This window comes from Exophiala bonariae (genome assembly GCF_035927105.1).
Source record: "Exophiala bonariae strain CCFEE 5792 chromosome Unknown scaffold_62, whole genome shotgun sequence".
Taxonomy (NCBI): domain Eukaryota; kingdom Fungi; phylum Ascomycota; class Eurotiomycetes; order Chaetothyriales; family Herpotrichiellaceae; genus Exophiala; species Exophiala bonariae.
The window spans coordinates 8,248-24,273 of NW_027042537.1; the positions used below are offsets into that span (position 1 = coordinate 8,248).

Below are 16,026 nucleotides of genomic sequence, written 5' to 3' on the forward strand. Positions count from 1 at the left end.
TGCGGTAATGGAAAACGCAGAGAGCATCAAGACTTATGTTGGACACCCGGAGCATTTGAAGTATGTTCGATTCATTTCCGTCCGGTGACTGTCGACTGCTAATTGTTAGAGCACATCATCTCCGGGAGATGCTATGCGACGAAACCCTTGTCTACGATCTGGAATTTCCAGAAGACATCTGAAATATTCAATTACGACCATACCCAGCTCAGCTCTAGCCTCTTAGAACAGTCCGGCTAATCAATCATCAATGCTTCTTTAACCATTCAACATCTGGTCCAGCAGGTTCATCTTGCTTGCTCCATGGTTCGGCCCAGCATATATAAGGGCTTCGATATTCTGGTACCAGTGATCACCCAAAACAGCTTCCATTTACAACAATCCAGTCAGATGACCTATCTCAGCGGCAAATAGAACAATTTCAGGGCTCCAACGACTTGAACATCAACGAGATTCTGAGACTACTCGCCGACTCCTCTAGTGGTCTGCAAATCGACGAAGTGTGTCAATAATATACGCCTTGGTGCCATTGTGTCGGCTCCGGCAGCATGTTTTCTTCATCCACGTTCCTTGGTTCCCACCTGCGCTCGCTCTTAATCTGCACATTGAGAATGTCTTCCTTGCCGTTGCAAAGTTTCATATGTTTGATGTTATCATCCTCGATTCCTAGAGCCTCTGCGGACTTGAGAACCCCTAAGGTCGTTGGCGAGACACCACTTTTGTTCACCTCGGCCATGGTAAGCCCTCCACTGATTATTGAATGAATTTCTAGCATTTTTGTCATTGACTTGGTCTTTGTGCGTCAGGCATCCAAATTTACTGAAGGTGGCCATGACGGCTTGCCGGTCCTCGTTGGGCTTGCATAATTGTTGTGTATGCCAATGATCTTGCTATGCTCCGTTTTCTTGTACTGGTATATACTCTCAAAATAGCACAGTCCACCCCCGTCGTGTCTTAGAACATCTCCGTCAGGTGAGAGGGTTGCGGGAGAGGTAATCTGAGATTTCTACTGCTATCTATGATTAATCCCGAATGGCTTCTTTGATCAACCTCCATCAACTTCAAGAGACGCACAATAAAACCTTTGCTGGTTTTTTCAGATTGGGACGACCGGAAGAATAAGGCTGGATTCATGGTCTCCTCCGATATGGACAATGTGCTCTCCTCTATTCAGATTCTTGGGTTTCCCGTGGATATGCTCTGCAAATTCATTGCATTGGTCTAAGAAACCTTGGATTCTCAGCATAAGCCCTTCTCCCTTTTCAAACGTGATGCCCATGGGCCAGAACCCAATTTCCGCTGATACGATTGTGCCGGGTGGCACCTTTTCTTCTTTGTCGTGGGGATGGAAGGGGATGACAGGAGTTGACAAAGTCGGATCCTGAGCCCGATGCGAGATGCGCAGAACTCCTGTTGGGCCGAGGTGCTACTGATGTTAGCAACGCAACCCCTAGGTAAACAGAATTGTGCATACCTTAACTACATTTGTCTGTGGAATGTCTTCCTGATTGTCAACACCGGCGGGCAGCGACACCCAGGGGACGTTGTTGTGTTCTCGGACCTTGCCATCTTTATCTACCTTGCGAAGTGATAGATGGACGTCCATATCATCTGTATCGTTACATGATAACCAAAGCTTAGCTTTGGCATACCCGATGAGAGTGGTATTCTCCTTGAAGGTATATATAAACTCTGCCGCCTTTGCACTCAACTCGTCAGACTGATAGGACGCGGTAGATACTTCACGCGCAGGAGAATCTTCCATTGTGGCCGATGGCGAGAGATAAACAGTTCTATACTGAGTTTCTTTCGGCGGGTATTGATCGAATGGGATATTCTCTATGGGTTGCTTTTATCGTAAGTACTCCCGTCGTCAAATGCAGATGCGGCGGACTTACTTTTTCGAATCTATTTCCATATGTCAAGACAGAAACTCGAACCGGAGTGGTTTCCTCCCATCCGTTCTGAATGCCTTTCAAGTACCGATCGAAGAACTTTTGTAGGTCGTCGTTATTTTTTCTGAGGTAGAGGTCATACCACTCTTGAGTCGCGTGGAATCGCAGCCACTTGCTTGAGGTACCAGCTTCGTTGAAGCCTCTCACGGTCCCAAAGCCATGAATGCCGGAAGAATAACTCGCGACGGCGTAGACAGGGATGTTGATCTTGGACACGTCCAATCTCTTGTCTTCCCAATATGCATTCATGAGAGGATGTCGTCTCAGTGCTTCACCAATATCTTCTCTCTTCTGGCGTCCCCTGATTGTCTTGTCAAACACGAAGTTGGCGAAATCTGTTTTGGGAATGCCACCTCGGCAGACAACATCTCTATACTTATCCGTGAAGCCTTCCCAGGGAGCAATTGCTTTGAGTGAAGGAGGACATTGAACGGCAGCTGACCATTGACTGGCGGCGAGCCATGAGTTACCCTGCATTCCCAAAGATCCGTTGCACCAGTCAAGCTTAGCGATGTGCTCGACCATATCGGATACGTCGACACCTTCCATGAATAAGTCACCCAGAATAATCACAAATAGTTTTACTCTTACCTGGTTGAGAACCCTCAATATACACATTTCCCTCTGATTCCCATGAACCTCGAATATCGACATTTACCATCGCATATCCCCTACTGGCCCACTCGGCAGGGTCAAGACTATATAATAGTCAGTATTGCGAATCCGTGAAAATTCTGTGAAGGAACGCACGATTCAAACTTCTCCAAACCCGAGGTCGTGCTTATAGGTACACCGATCCTGAAGGGGGAGCTTTCGAAGATCAAGAAACCTGGAAAGTTATTAGAATAGTGAGAGAATTTCTAGGATTGCAAGCAAATCACCATGGCCTCCTTTGCCATAGGGGCTAACAGCCAACAAAGCGGGTACTTCCTCTTTGGTGACAGGTCTTATGATATCGCAATAGATCTACCACAATATTAATCGCTGCTATCTAGACAGTGGTCACAGAAAACATGTCAACAACTGAGAGGTAAAGGGATTGACATTACTTTGATGCCATCTCGGAGAAATATCTCAACGTTTTCGTCAAAAATGATATCGCATGGAAGCGGGCGGTGCTCTTTTGTTTTTTGCCATCCTTTTTGCAAGGTTTGAGTTTGTCTTTTTTGCTTCACATAAGGCGCCATAAAAGTCTCATCTTCAGGTGGGAAGGTATTCGTCCACGGTATCTCAATACCGCCGATCTCCAGAGGTGCGGCCATCGTGCTTGGAAGACTTGGACCAACGCGAGGACAAGTCGAAACCTTGCGTGGATGGAGAGACGTTTTGCTGAGAGGTCGAATAATTCTTTTCGTGATATGAATATAATACTGTACAATTTTGTGTGGTCGAAAAGAACGCATATTGTACCCTTGCTCATTGGGACCATGGACACTTTGAGGAAGCCAGGAGAGGATCCCACTGATGGAGAAGTCCGATAAGTTGGGGTCGTAATTCCGCAAACTCCGCGTGGAGTGTGTGGGCGCAATGCTTCCGCCATCACATCATGGCTGCTTCCGCGGAACAGACGCCCTGGATTTCTTTCGTCTCGCTCTCCGCGGAAACAAAATTACATCTCGATCTAGTGATTTTCAAACTTTGTGTAGAATGCCCTCGAGGAAATTTGCATCTAAACACAGATACACGCATCATGACAGTTGCATGCGGCTCTGCAAATTGGCCATTGGTGTTCTTTAGGAAGAACATTGAGTCTCGATATAGCATAGAACCACCTTCCCTGATCTTTACGATAATACTGTAACTCATCCAGTCGCAATTATCTGCTCGGACAGTCGTGGAAGCCCTTGCAGTATTAATAGGAACAGTCACAGCATCGGTTGGCCGGCGGTTCCAAAAGCTGAAGAATTGAAAAAGAGATCGGGGGCACTCTAAATTGATTTCAAAAGATGTACCGGAATTGAAGGAGACATCTACGACCCCGAGGTCTATGGCGAGATTCCAAAAGAGATTGCAGGGATCTTTTCTCGTATCATGTCCGCTCCAGCGATTCCTCCATATATTCAAACTATGTTATTGTAAACACAATTTTTTGATCACATATGGCAAGTGTAACATAGACCCCTAACATATCCATTAGGAGGATTAACGGAGATGGCGTGTCTGCTTTCCGGGTCAAAGTGGCCACATTACATTCAAGCAGCGCCGTGTGCGAACTGAGAGCCTTTCCGTGAGAAGAAAGTCAGACGGAGCTTTATGAGTAAGAATCTCAACTGGATCTAGCAGTGACATTTCCAGGAAGATATCAGAACTAGTTTACCGGGTCTTGTTGATTTCAAAGACTCGAGCTGTCTCGAACACAATCATTGTCCCTTACCGCGGTAAGCTCTTATCGCTGAAGGAAGATGGACCGGCATATGCTCTAGATCCAGTCACACTAAGAGACACATGGTATCTATGATTTTGAGGGACACTGGGACAGCCCTGCCTTCACTGCACATCCCAAGTACGATCCATCCACCTAGGAGTTGAGGCGAACCTCGAAGACACCAAAGATATCCTATAAGGGTCTTTCGATCAACACGATCGGTGCACGGAAAAGGTGTGGTTCGAGGCTCCATATTGTGGCTTCCAGCACCACATGGCAATTACCGAGAAAATTGAGACTGGTCAAAGATTTCTTGGCTGAAGAAGCCAGCGTGTAGGTTTTGTTCCGCATCAAACCCTTTCGAGCAGATCTTAAGTGTATGAAAGCTGGAAGAAATCACTGGCAATGGGAGCCTAATGAACCCTCCCAGCCGCGGCGCAAAAGCAAATGATGGTAAGGTATAACTCTTCAGCATTTGTTATATGGAACGTGTACTAAGCATGCTCCTAGTGGTTCCATGGTCTTAAAGCATATATTAGACATGTTGTCAACGCTTGGGAGGGAGATGGAAAAGTCGATCACCTCATGACTTCCGCTGCTGGCAATGTATTTGGCTTCTGGCCAGACAAGAGGGGCTCATCACCACCATTTGGGTCATTTCAGAGCGAATTGCACCAGTGGAAGTTTGGAGATCTGATGGACAAAGTCGAAGGTAAACCAGAACTGAAGCTAGTAGGCGATAGAATCGAGAGGTATGATCTCCCTTCCCCATTTTGGCAAGATCCGTGATGGCTAAACCATGCACACGACTTCCCACCCTCTAACAGCCTCTACAAGTATGACCACAAGACTGGGGCCTTCGGAAAATTTCCATCCAGGGCCATATCGGTTATTCCAGGAACCAGCCTTCATTCCACGCTCACCTGTCGGAGTTGAAGGTGATGCGCTATGAGATGATCTCAGGACTAGTTATCATCGATGGCAACGACTTCTCGCGCGAAAAAGCGGTTGTCAAGCTGCCTTTGAGACTTTGGTTCGGCATTACGGTAACTGGGTTGACGATACGGACTCGACCTTAATCCATTGCCACCACCTCCAAGTTCTGATTGATATTACGTATGGCGTTGAAAACCTGTGTCGAGCCTGAGTTCTGAAAGGCGAGCATGAGAGACTTGCCAATGTGCAAGCACATCATTTCGTCCAAGAGGGACAAACGCTACCTTTTTTAAAGATCTAGGAGTTGAGGAATTTACTTCTCTTCACAAACCTTCAGCCGCTCATTATAGCGTGGATGGAATTAGTGTTATTCGCAGGGCGAGAAAAGGACTACAAACTAACTGCCTCGTGCAGTACTTCACGGAAGCGACGACTTCGTATCCAAAGTCAAGGCTGCCCAACTAGCGAACATACATTTTTAGAAATATCGTTCTTAGCGAAGAAACGCCACTCCCATCATCGTGGAAGCCGAACTCGATCTTGAGGATGAAAAGTAAGTTTCCGCATCAGTCAGCTTGAACCCGGACTCAAATGGTAGTCGTGAAATCCTCGATCTCTTGTTCGCTGGCTACGGGAAGCTCCCTCTTCCATATATACACAATCCGTACGGCAGACACAGAGGTGTCGAGGTGATTGAGCGTACTCCAGGTACTATGGCTGGTCAGTGACCGGAATTCGTACAAGTGAGCATAGCCCACCAGTTTAGTGAATTTGGGGCTATGGTACAACCTGACTTGACCTGACTTGAATTAATTTGCCTTGGTCTCTCTCCGTAGGGAGTGATATGCTGGGCTACCAATATTGTAAACTATCCTATGGTCTCTAAGTAATTTGGAACTATACTACACGCGCGGTCTTTCAGCCTCGTTGGGAGTTCGCGATTTGAACCTTCCGGATGCTTCCGCAAATTCGAGGACTGCGTTGATAATTTTCCATTTGATTCCGTCATTGCCTAATTTACCTTGCTCGTTCCGAGGAGTTCCTCCGAGTATGCTTGCGGTGCATCCAAACGTACCACCTACCTGAGCTCGTAGTTCTTGTCTTGCTCTCAGAGTCCCGGGCAGTCTACCAGCACGTGAAATACCCTTCAATCGCCCCGCACACACAGCGGTGGTCGGCGGTGAATTTGAATCGTGGCCATGCGGTGCTAGCCAGGAGTGCACTGTGCACAGTTGTATCATGAGGTAGGTTCGGTGCCGTGTGAGTTTGCTGTAAAGGTGGAAGGTCCGCCTAGCTGGGAGACCTTTGTCGATTCGTTTCAGACGTTGGCCTTTTTGGCTGGCTCTCCAATCTTCTTGCCATTCTCCTTGAATCTTTTTGGATGCTGTTCGTTTGGGCGTTGATATAAGACGTCCAAAGCGGTGTTGCTTCTCAAATGTGACTGCTTGCTTTGCGAGCCGGTCGGCTAATTTGTTCCCTTCGATGCCTGCATGACCCAGTGGAACCGAGTGTTTATGGGTCGATCCGGGAATGCCTGAATAGGGTCCGGAATACGATATACTATTCGCTTGGTCTGGTTTGTCGGATGGGTTGGCGATTGGACTGATTGTCGCTGATTATAGTATATGTCTTGTCTCTTCGCCTATTGACTCTTTCCTAGTAGATTGCCTCGACTCCGTGATAGATAGTAATCAACTCGGCGGCGTGCACCGTCCAATCAGTGGCTGGTCCAATTCCGATTTGCCACGTCCGGTGGCGTCCCTCTTTCTGGCTCACCGTTCCGAGTGCTTCTCTGAGGCGTCAGTGTAGATGACCGCCTCTGAATCTTTGGTTAATTCAGCTACCTTGTCAAGTGCCTGTGACCTGTCTGGGTCGATTGTGATCTCGATTGATTCCGACTTCTTCCATGGTGGAAGATAGGTTGGATCTATGGTCTCCAGCGACTCAAGCTCCCCACTGTCCAGCGATATGGGGTGTCGGCTAAGGGGAAATCTGGGCCGAGTTGCCTGTCGGTTCACCCGTTGTCTGACTCGGTTCAGCACTCTGGCGAGTGGGTGTGTCTGGGGCAGAGAACATAATCGCAGCACTACATCTTGCTCGCGTTGTTTAAGCCCTAGGCGTGTGGGGAGGATATGGCTTTCGACATCTAACACCTGGGTCGCGACAGAATTGAAAGCCGAGATGATCCGGCGGAGGGCTCAATGTGGTGGGTCGAGCTCTTCTGGTTCATGCTACTTGTGCACGGATGGCGAGACAGGCTCGCGAGCTTCTCAATCCTGCAATTTGGTAGGGCGTGATTACGTCAGGAAATGGGTTGGTCAAAAATGTGGCTGGGAGAGACAGAATGGCTCGAGAGCTAGGGGAGCTGTGCGTGGGAGTGGAACTGGCAGAGTCGATGAATGACTTGCCTTGTATTATCATTTGAGGCATCTGCGACTATGCGGATTTTCATAAGAACGATGCGTGGCAGAGGTATACCGCTCGAGTGCGTGTCGGAAAACTTCTAGTGTGTATGCCAGACCAGACCAACCGTGGAAAACGTGTTCAGGAAATTTTTGGTAAGGAGAACCTCATAGTTTAGTTAATCGACCTTCAAAAATTCAAACTGCCTTCTATAGAATTCCTTAACAAGCAATCCCAGCCGATGGAAGAGCATCTCAACGAGGTCAAACCAGGAAACGAGAACAAGACTTTCGTGATCAGAGCCACCAAGCTCGCAGTTGTCTTTCTTCAAATCAAGCACATACAGACAATTCCAGGACGTAATCTAAACCGAATGGACAGTACGTGCCATGGATATTGTCCCCATCCTAGTATCAATAGAAGAATCTGACGGCGCACGATGATTTTCTTGGGACTTATCGCGCAGAGGCTGCGGCAATTCGATCCTCGCCAGATCACTCATGGGAAATGAACATCAAGATACTAACGAGCACAGCGTATGCTATTTCTTCTTCAGCGACAATGTAAAGTAAGATCACCTAGCAACCGAAGTGTGCACCCTCCTCCATCAACTATTCTCGCACCAGCCACGGTGGATCCGATATGCCGTTCCAGCATGGGAGATCACCGACGATGTGGCGGAGCTCTAGCGGATATTGCTCGCGACGTGACGTGTGTACTGGATGCGCTGGACAAAGATGGCTGATAGACTTGCTGGCCGGATTCTACATGCAGACATCTCGTCTAGATGACAATATCCGAGTCTGGTTCCAAAAGATGCTCGACGATCCTCCCATGATCCGATTACCAGAGGAAGACGAAAATGACCAAATCCACGACGAACTCGACATGGTCATCCGCATGCAAGTGGCGGAGCCGATATAACACTTGCAGTTGGATAGGAACATCAATAACAAATTGGAAGAGTGACTACTCGAAAGGGAACATCGCACGTAATTGCGGCTCCACTTGGCCATCTAGGATATTAAAGAGACTTATCGCAACAGCTTTTGGACCGGAGGGAACGTCGATCCAGTCACTCCAGTCGACGGTCAGAGACGTTACAAGAAGATTTTAGGTCGAGTGAATGGGGGCGGCAAGGTGATATGAAGAAGATCTTCTAGATCGTAGTAGGGGCTCGACGACCACTAATTGTGCGGGAGATGGCCACCGGTCTGGGAAAGCCACATCCACACGACCTCAGCCACTAGATAAGGTCAGGTGGTATTCGTTGCGGCTGCAACGAAAGGTCCATCATTAATGTGGATTGTTTGTATTTATTAATCGTAGTAGGATATACCTGATCCACAAGTCAACTATGGAGTCCTTGGTCGGTGGCATTTGGTCCATTGGTCCTTCACCTGAATGGAAATATTGTTCAGATTCGAGAGGAATTGAAAGGGATACACGGTCACTACTTCCAAAATTCGAAAGATGTCAAAGGGCGGAGGATGTTCAAGATCTAGATGACCATGCCAAAAGTCTTCAGGTGCTGGTTGTCAGGCGCTATACATGGCGTTCATCGTCGCCAGGAGTGGCCACTAGTCCCCACACGGCTAAGGCCTATAGAGTTATCATTGAATCCATTGGGATTTTTGTTTCCCTAGTCACTCTAAGGAGGCCAAAATGACCAAGTGAGGTAGAAGAGGCACGACAGGTGCCCTGTTAATATCCTGGAGCCCCCTAGGGCCAGGGTGAGTGATGGATGTCACGAAAGAGCTTGATTTGTTATGTTCGCCATAGTCGACATGTCCAGAGCCTGAATGGAAACCAGGTCGGAGACCTTGGAATGGATGCAAAGGGAGAGAAGGTATGCGACCGGAAGAAAGAGCGGCTTCATCGGCGGAGAGCGCGCAAAGTGTGCTGATTAGTTGCAGTGGCGCAATTGTCGCCCAATCGTTGAAAAGGGAAACATACATCTTCAGAATCAAAGGACGACCAGATATCAGTGGAGCTATCTCAACATCCACAGATAAAGGGGACTGGCAGATTAGGACAAGGTTCATACATTATCGATCAACCGCTGGAATAGGCATGGGGTATTTTCCAGAGTGCATTGGCATTATCGTGTCAGATCCATAGGATGTCTATACTGAATGCTGAGGCCAGACAAGCCGGCAGATGGACTCCCACAACTACAAGAAATCAAGATCTCGATTGTATCGGATTTGTTTCTCCGCACAGAAAAGTATCCCTATGTTTCACATATATCACTATCATTTTTTCCTGTCCTGTTCACGGGTTAGGCCAGCTTTGCTGAAACCGACTTTTGGGCCAGGTCATTGCCACTGGAGGCGCTGGAGGCGCCGGAGTTCAAAACTCCAGCTACAATTCGCGCGACCTCCATGAGCTCCTCATCGTGCTGTGTCCTCGACATCAATTGAATGTGACACGGTACTCCATGATATGTTTCCGGATCGTCTGTTTGCTCAAGCTGGTCAGATGATTCAAGAATAAGGGAATTAGGGAGGAAAGGCAACGCACAGAATGGTACTCTTGGGTCCCGAGCATCAGTAGCTTTATCCACCTTCAGGAAGGGAATAGTGGTCCCAGGGTACTTCACATCCGCTGTCAGCTTAGATATTCAAAAGATGAAAAGACTCTTCTTACATCTAGTAGATTGAGCAGGGAGGTATATGCGGGGGTTCTGTAAGTATCGTGCGGTGGAGCGGGCGTCACATAAGCCGGCAGGATGATGGCATCAAATTTATTGTCGAGAAATATCCTAAACCAAGCGTGTTTCAGAGCGCCGCGGGCTGCGTTGAGGTCGAAGTAATCGTCCATGGTGATCTGTTTACCACCGCTGCCCGTTCCGAATGATTTCTGCAAAGCCAATGCTACCGATGTCACCTGCGGTTCCCCGCCAGCCTCGATGTGTCCGAGGCTAGTATTTCGAGGGTCTGTCCTAAAGAAGTCCCAGCAGACGGCAGTTGCTTCGTTAAACGATGGAAAGGATTTCAAGTCAGCGACCTGGTGGCCTGCATCTCTCAAGAGCGCGACTGCGGTCTTCAGCGCACGAGCAATAGGAGGGCTGACGGGATTGTCAGGGTCCTCCAATATAAATCCGAGGGTCAAAGGCCGTGTGAACGTGACCGGGCGCCAAGGGACGCAAATTGCTGTACTATCGTAGTCCCAAGGGCCCGCACCGAGCACGCTGCTCAAGAATAGGTCGATGTCAGCCACGCTCATGGCTAAAGGCCCAGCAGATGCTTTAACCCCCGGGGCAGTTTTTCTTGACGGTGAGGTTTGGCCCCCATATGGGACCCGGCCGACCGACGGCTTGAAGCTATACGTGCCGCAACAGAAGCCTGGAATGCGAATAGAACCCCCAATATCAGTCCCCACACCAATCAGCGAGCCACGCATGGCAATTAGTGCTCCCTCTCCACCACTACTCCCACCAGGAGTTAAGGTCAATTTATGGGGGTTCAGAGTGCGACCAAATAGATTATTGTCTGAATCTGCCGTCTGAGGGCCCTTTGTTAGCAACTAGAGTCCGTGCATACTCTCGCGAGGCACAAGGCTAGGACTCACCATGAGGGTTTGAGGGACATTGGTTTTACAGTATATGACTGCACCCAACGATAGTAAAATCTCAATGAGAGGCGAGTTTTGATCGGGGAAGTCCCTTTTGTTGAACGTGATGAAACCCAGAGTGGATGGTATTCCCGGTAGATTAAAGCTGTCCTGAGCCTGGAGTTAGATCATCATAAAAAGAAGGCGACCAGATGCTGACTTTGACACTGATAGGGATCCCATGCAACGGACCAAAAAGTTCGCCGTGCTCCGCCAGATAGTTGTCCAAGAATCTTGCTCGTTCCAAGGCTTGATCGAAAAAGGTTTCGGTGATGCAGTTCGTCTATCTCTGTCAGGGCACTGAGCAAAGTCATAAACGAGCAATATATTACCAATTGCTGAGCGATCGCGGCACGTTTAGAGAACGCACTGGTAACCTGGACTGTAGTAAAACGGCGGGATGCTAGGGCTTGTCGGATTTCAATCGCGGTGTAGTTTTCGGTGATATCAAGCTCTGTTGTCGACAAAAGTCCACTTGTACGGGGTATTCCGAGAACGCTGATGGGAGATGTCATCGAAACCTGCGATAGGACCTCGTCTGACAAGCGCCATTCATGTGGAATTTTGGCCGCAGCCTGGGCACGCTTCTCACCCGCAACAGCTTGATAATCTGGAACACTCATGATTGTGACTGAATCGATAAATCGCCCCAGTCATCAAGAAAGAATGGTGAGGCAACGGCTGCAGAAGTGGCAATGACCATATTTAAAAGGCTCTCAGCCAGAACACCCTCGGACGGTCGACCAACCGCTGAGGATGGACATAGCCGACTAAACCTCGGTCTGATCCTGAATGATGGTCAGTGCAATGTATCATGGAACACGCTGCATGTTAGATGCTCTGGGAAATAAGGTTGCTCGGCTTGAACTTCAGAGTGACAATGTGGAGAACCAATCAGCTCACATTGCGCGGTGTGTGAAGTCCGTTTATCCGGCCCACTTAATTTCCCCGCAAATCATAAATCTTTTCCAGGGTCATTATCCACGACATGCCGTCGGTCGCTTTGGTGTATCGGAAGCATGGGAGGGGCAGTGTCCAAACCAGCACGCGTTCGGGCTTATCGAGGTGCCTATCTTCGCAAGGATGAGCGATATCCTGCCGGGTTTCAACGACCAAGCCTATGATCTGTCCCGTTCTCAGCATGATAGACCACGAACCCTGATTATCGAAACAGCCTCAAAAGACCTCTGTGGCCCTACTTGCACTCCCCATCGAGCTCTCACTTTCTACAACTCACAGAATCGGATTAGATGGCTTCCGAGGGCATCACCTTTGAGCGTAATTCCGCACAGAATGCAGTCGACGCAGAAGGACTCCAGCAGAAGGGAGACGAAGAAGCTGCAGCCCGCCATCGACCTGACAGAGACGGGATACTTGATTCACTGAAAGCACCTGGAACTGTCTTGCTTGAGGACATAAGTAAGGTTTAGTCCAAGTTTCTGATGGCTCACTTCTGACTGGAGTGGCTTCTCCCTCAGGACGGCTAGCGGACGTCGAGCATGGCGCAGATGGAGTTATTGTCCTCCAGCCACAACCCTCAAGCGACCCAAATGATCCATTGGTACGTGGTCTCATCGTCTGGTGGCAGCAGGCTGGGCTACTGTGAAGAAGCTGACGGTCCTCAACCACAGAACTGGAGCATGGGGCGCAAGGTCCTGAACTTTGCCCTCGTGTCTTCCTACAATCTTTGGATATTCACTATGTAATGAAGACCCCCAAAGTACCTTTCCTCAGATCTAATGACGTTGAAAAGACTTGATATTGCGACAGTGGCTTGGAGTGTCTTGGTCGAAGAATTGGGAGTAACGTATTCCCAGTTGAACGACGCTTTTGCCTCCAACTTGGCAGGCTTAGCTGTGGGATGCCTTTTGTTCATCCCATTCGCTTTGAAATTCGGTCGACGCCCAGTTTATCTTTTGAGCACCTTTATCATATTTATTACAGCGATCTGGCAAGCAGTCCAGAGCAACCTGGCCAACATTATTGCAAACCAGGTCGTCTCCGGGCTCGCAGGGGCGGTTAGTGAGACTTTGCTCACAGTCACGGTAAGTACCACCACCCATTTAGCTTGACCATGCCTCCCAATTGATACGCGGTCAGATCGGTGATATCTTCTTCACTCATCAGCGAGGTAAGGCCACTGCGGTTGGCACCTTCTTTGTACTCGTCGGGGTAAGCGTTACTTGCAAAGTTGGCCGGAACGAATCATTGATAGAATTCTAGTCATTTTTGGCCCCCGTCGCTGCTGGCTACATTGTCGACGGCCAGGGATGGCGGTGGATGTATTGGTGGTGTGCCATATTCCTCGGCATCAACACTCTTGCGTTTATGTTTTTCTTTGAGGAGACAAAGTTTATTATCCCGACCATTGGAATCAGTCCAATCTCCGACGGTCATCACCGAGTCTCTGATAGAGACAAGCTCGAGCAGAAGGATACTCTTCACTCCACTGTCTCGGCACCACAGGTCCTCCATCATGGTATCAACCGCTCCATCCCCCTGAAATCATACCGCCAACGGCTACCATTCTACACCAGTACTCCAGGCGGCTGGCTTAAGTTTGTGCGACACGTCTACCAGCCACTACTTCTACTAGGCATGTTTCCCGCCATTGCATACGGAGCCGTTCAGTATGGCTGCTTGCTATGCTGGTTCTCGATTGTCGTCACTACTCAGGCGAACTACTTTATCCTTGAGCCTTACAATTTCGGTCCCATTCAGATCGGCTTACTGAACTTACCACCTTTCATTGGCAGTCTCGTGGGCTGTGTGTGGTGCGGCCCTATCAGTGACTGGTCGATCGTGTACTTCGCCAAACGTAATAAAGGTATTTTTGAGCCTGAGATGCGACTTTACATCGCAGTGGTTCCCGCTATTCTGGGTCCTATTGGAATCTTCACCTATGGATATGGCACTGCAGCTGTAAGTCACTTGATGCAGTTCCCGAGAAGGATGCACACGCTAACTTTCGTGCCGTCAGGGTATGCCGTGGATTATCCCATGCGTGGGAACGGCCTTTTATGGCTTCGGGATCTCGGCTATCGGTGGCCTCACCCTTACCTTCGTCCTTGATTCATACAAAGAGGTAAAGCTGAATCCCACTGGCGTAGAAGTCGTATCTGGCTGTCACTCACCGGTTCTTATTAGATTGTCGCGGATGCGTTGGTCGCGGTCGCTTTTGTTAGGAATGGCCTTTCTATGGTCGTGGTCTTTGTCCTGACGCCCTGGATTGCGGGCATGGGGTTCAGAAATTCCTTCACACTCATTGGATGCCTGGCCCTTTTCATCAATCTGTTGTGCCTCCCGATGATTTACTTTGGTAAGAGATGGAGGGTAGCGTGTGCCGAGAGATATGAGACGATGATCGGACTCCAGTTCAACACTCGCTCCCACGCAATCTGATTCGAGGCCTCTACAAACTGCCCTGGTAGCTGGTGCTGTCCCTGCAGGTGTAGGTAGCTAGCTCGTAACGTCCTTGACCGTGACGCCAATCCACTACTGGGGGCTATAGGCGGAGAAACGGAGTGTGGGGAAGGTGGCGACGATTGATAGAGAAGCTCTGCATCGCGGTTGTGTGGTAGGAGAAAAGAATATGCTTCCCTCCTCCACGAGAGCCTTTCCAGTGAATTAACGGTAACAACCAAGTAATCACTCAAGACTTGGGAGATTTCAAAAGTACGTTGGTTGCAGGTATGAAAGCATCATCAGGAGGACTCTAGCAAAGGCAGTTGCTTGAGGATACCCAATTTCTCGTACCCTCCAAACAACAGATTCAGTCCATCCACGTCTGTTCCACATACCTCCAGCCGCTCCCAAACTATTTCCAGAAGGGTTGCTGCGACGGAAACTTCCGCGCAGCAAGAGATTTGCAAAATGATTGACATAGCTTCCCTAATTGAGTCGACATCATGCTCCCAAATGGCCGAGGTGCCGACAATGAGAAGAGGCCAGCAAAAATATTTTGGGCAGTTCGTCTTCAGGATGGGAAATCCAGGAGGTTCGAGGATAGTGACGCTCTGCTGCACGCAGTTTTGAATCAAATGATGTGAAGTGCGGATGCTGGTATTAGCGGCCTTAAGAAGGAGTATCTCGATAGCGAGAAGGTAGAGAATTGCGCCTCTCGCGGCGTGGACTTCTTCAAGGCGGTAAAAGTCAATCCTTGTTGTCGAGTAATATAGTGTTTTCCAAGAATCAAAGTCCTGTTTCAACAAGAGCGCTGCCGCACTCCTCTGGGAACTGAAGGGCTGAAGGCTGAGGTGCGATACCTCTAGAACGAAGCAATACAGCTGATGAGGCACTCCGAGAACAGGCGAGTTTGCGACATCAGAGGCTGCAGGATATGCCGGAGTAAGAGCAAATAAAGCAAGATGTGCGGAGCTTTCGTAGATTACATCGTCATGGCCCCCAAGGACGTCAAACATCGACAATGTCGCCGTGTTATACAAAATTGACTCAGCAATGATACGTTCGAAGCTGGGATCTGGTACTTTATGTCCTTCAGAGAATGCTCTTCGGCGGACCTTCAACAGCCGACTCGAAGCTTGTAGATGCTGTATGGGAAGACGGGGTTCGGTAAAGACCCAAATCTTGTTTGCTCGTTAGTTGCTGCCGTTCATCCTTTCAGGTTGAGTGGTACGAAACAGAAACGTAAGGAAGGAGACAGTGACATTACCTCGAAAATGTAGAAAAATACCAAAGTGAGTATTAGCCAGTCCTCACTCCCTGTAACTGCCTGGCTTTCGATTTGTTTCC

General features: G+C 48.8%; 3 protein-coding genes across 3 annotated transcripts; 1 reads left to right on the forward strand and 2 right to left on the reverse strand.

The window, feature by feature from the left end:
* Positions 1-1,096: 1,096 nt before the first annotated feature.
* LTR84_011946 (uncharacterized protein) lies at positions 1,097-3,217 on the reverse strand (the record flags this gene model as incomplete). The annotated part of the gene is made up of 7 exons (XM_064855473.1): positions 1,097-1,426; positions 1,475-1,849; positions 1,899-2,497; positions 2,547-2,653; positions 2,706-2,784; positions 2,837-2,921; positions 3,005-3,217. 7 exons carry the CDS (start codon positions 3,215-3,217, stop codon positions 1,097-1,099), a joined length of 1,788 nt encoding a protein of 595 aa, XP_064699866.1.
* A 6,723-nt stretch (positions 3,218-9,940) lies between these two features.
* On the reverse strand, positions 9,941-11,897 carry LTR84_011947 (uncharacterized protein; the record flags this gene model as incomplete). Its single annotated transcript, XM_064855474.1, has 5 exons — positions 9,941-10,255; positions 10,309-11,166; positions 11,233-11,385; positions 11,435-11,557; positions 11,607-11,897. 5 exons carry the CDS (start codon positions 11,895-11,897, stop codon positions 9,941-9,943), a joined length of 1,740 nt encoding a protein of 579 aa, XP_064699867.1.
* A 627-nt stretch (positions 11,898-12,524) lies between these two features.
* Positions 12,525-14,676, forward strand: LTR84_011948 (uncharacterized protein; the record flags this gene model as incomplete). Its single annotated transcript, XM_064855475.1, has 8 exons — positions 12,525-12,693; positions 12,753-12,835; positions 12,906-12,976; positions 13,028-13,319; positions 13,375-13,446; positions 13,498-14,196; positions 14,255-14,359; positions 14,422-14,676. The coding sequence occupies 8 exons, from the start codon at positions 12,525-12,527 to the stop codon at positions 14,674-14,676; spliced, it is 1,746 nt and encodes a 581-aa protein (XP_064699868.1).
* Positions 14,677-16,026: the final 1,350 nt, after the last annotated feature.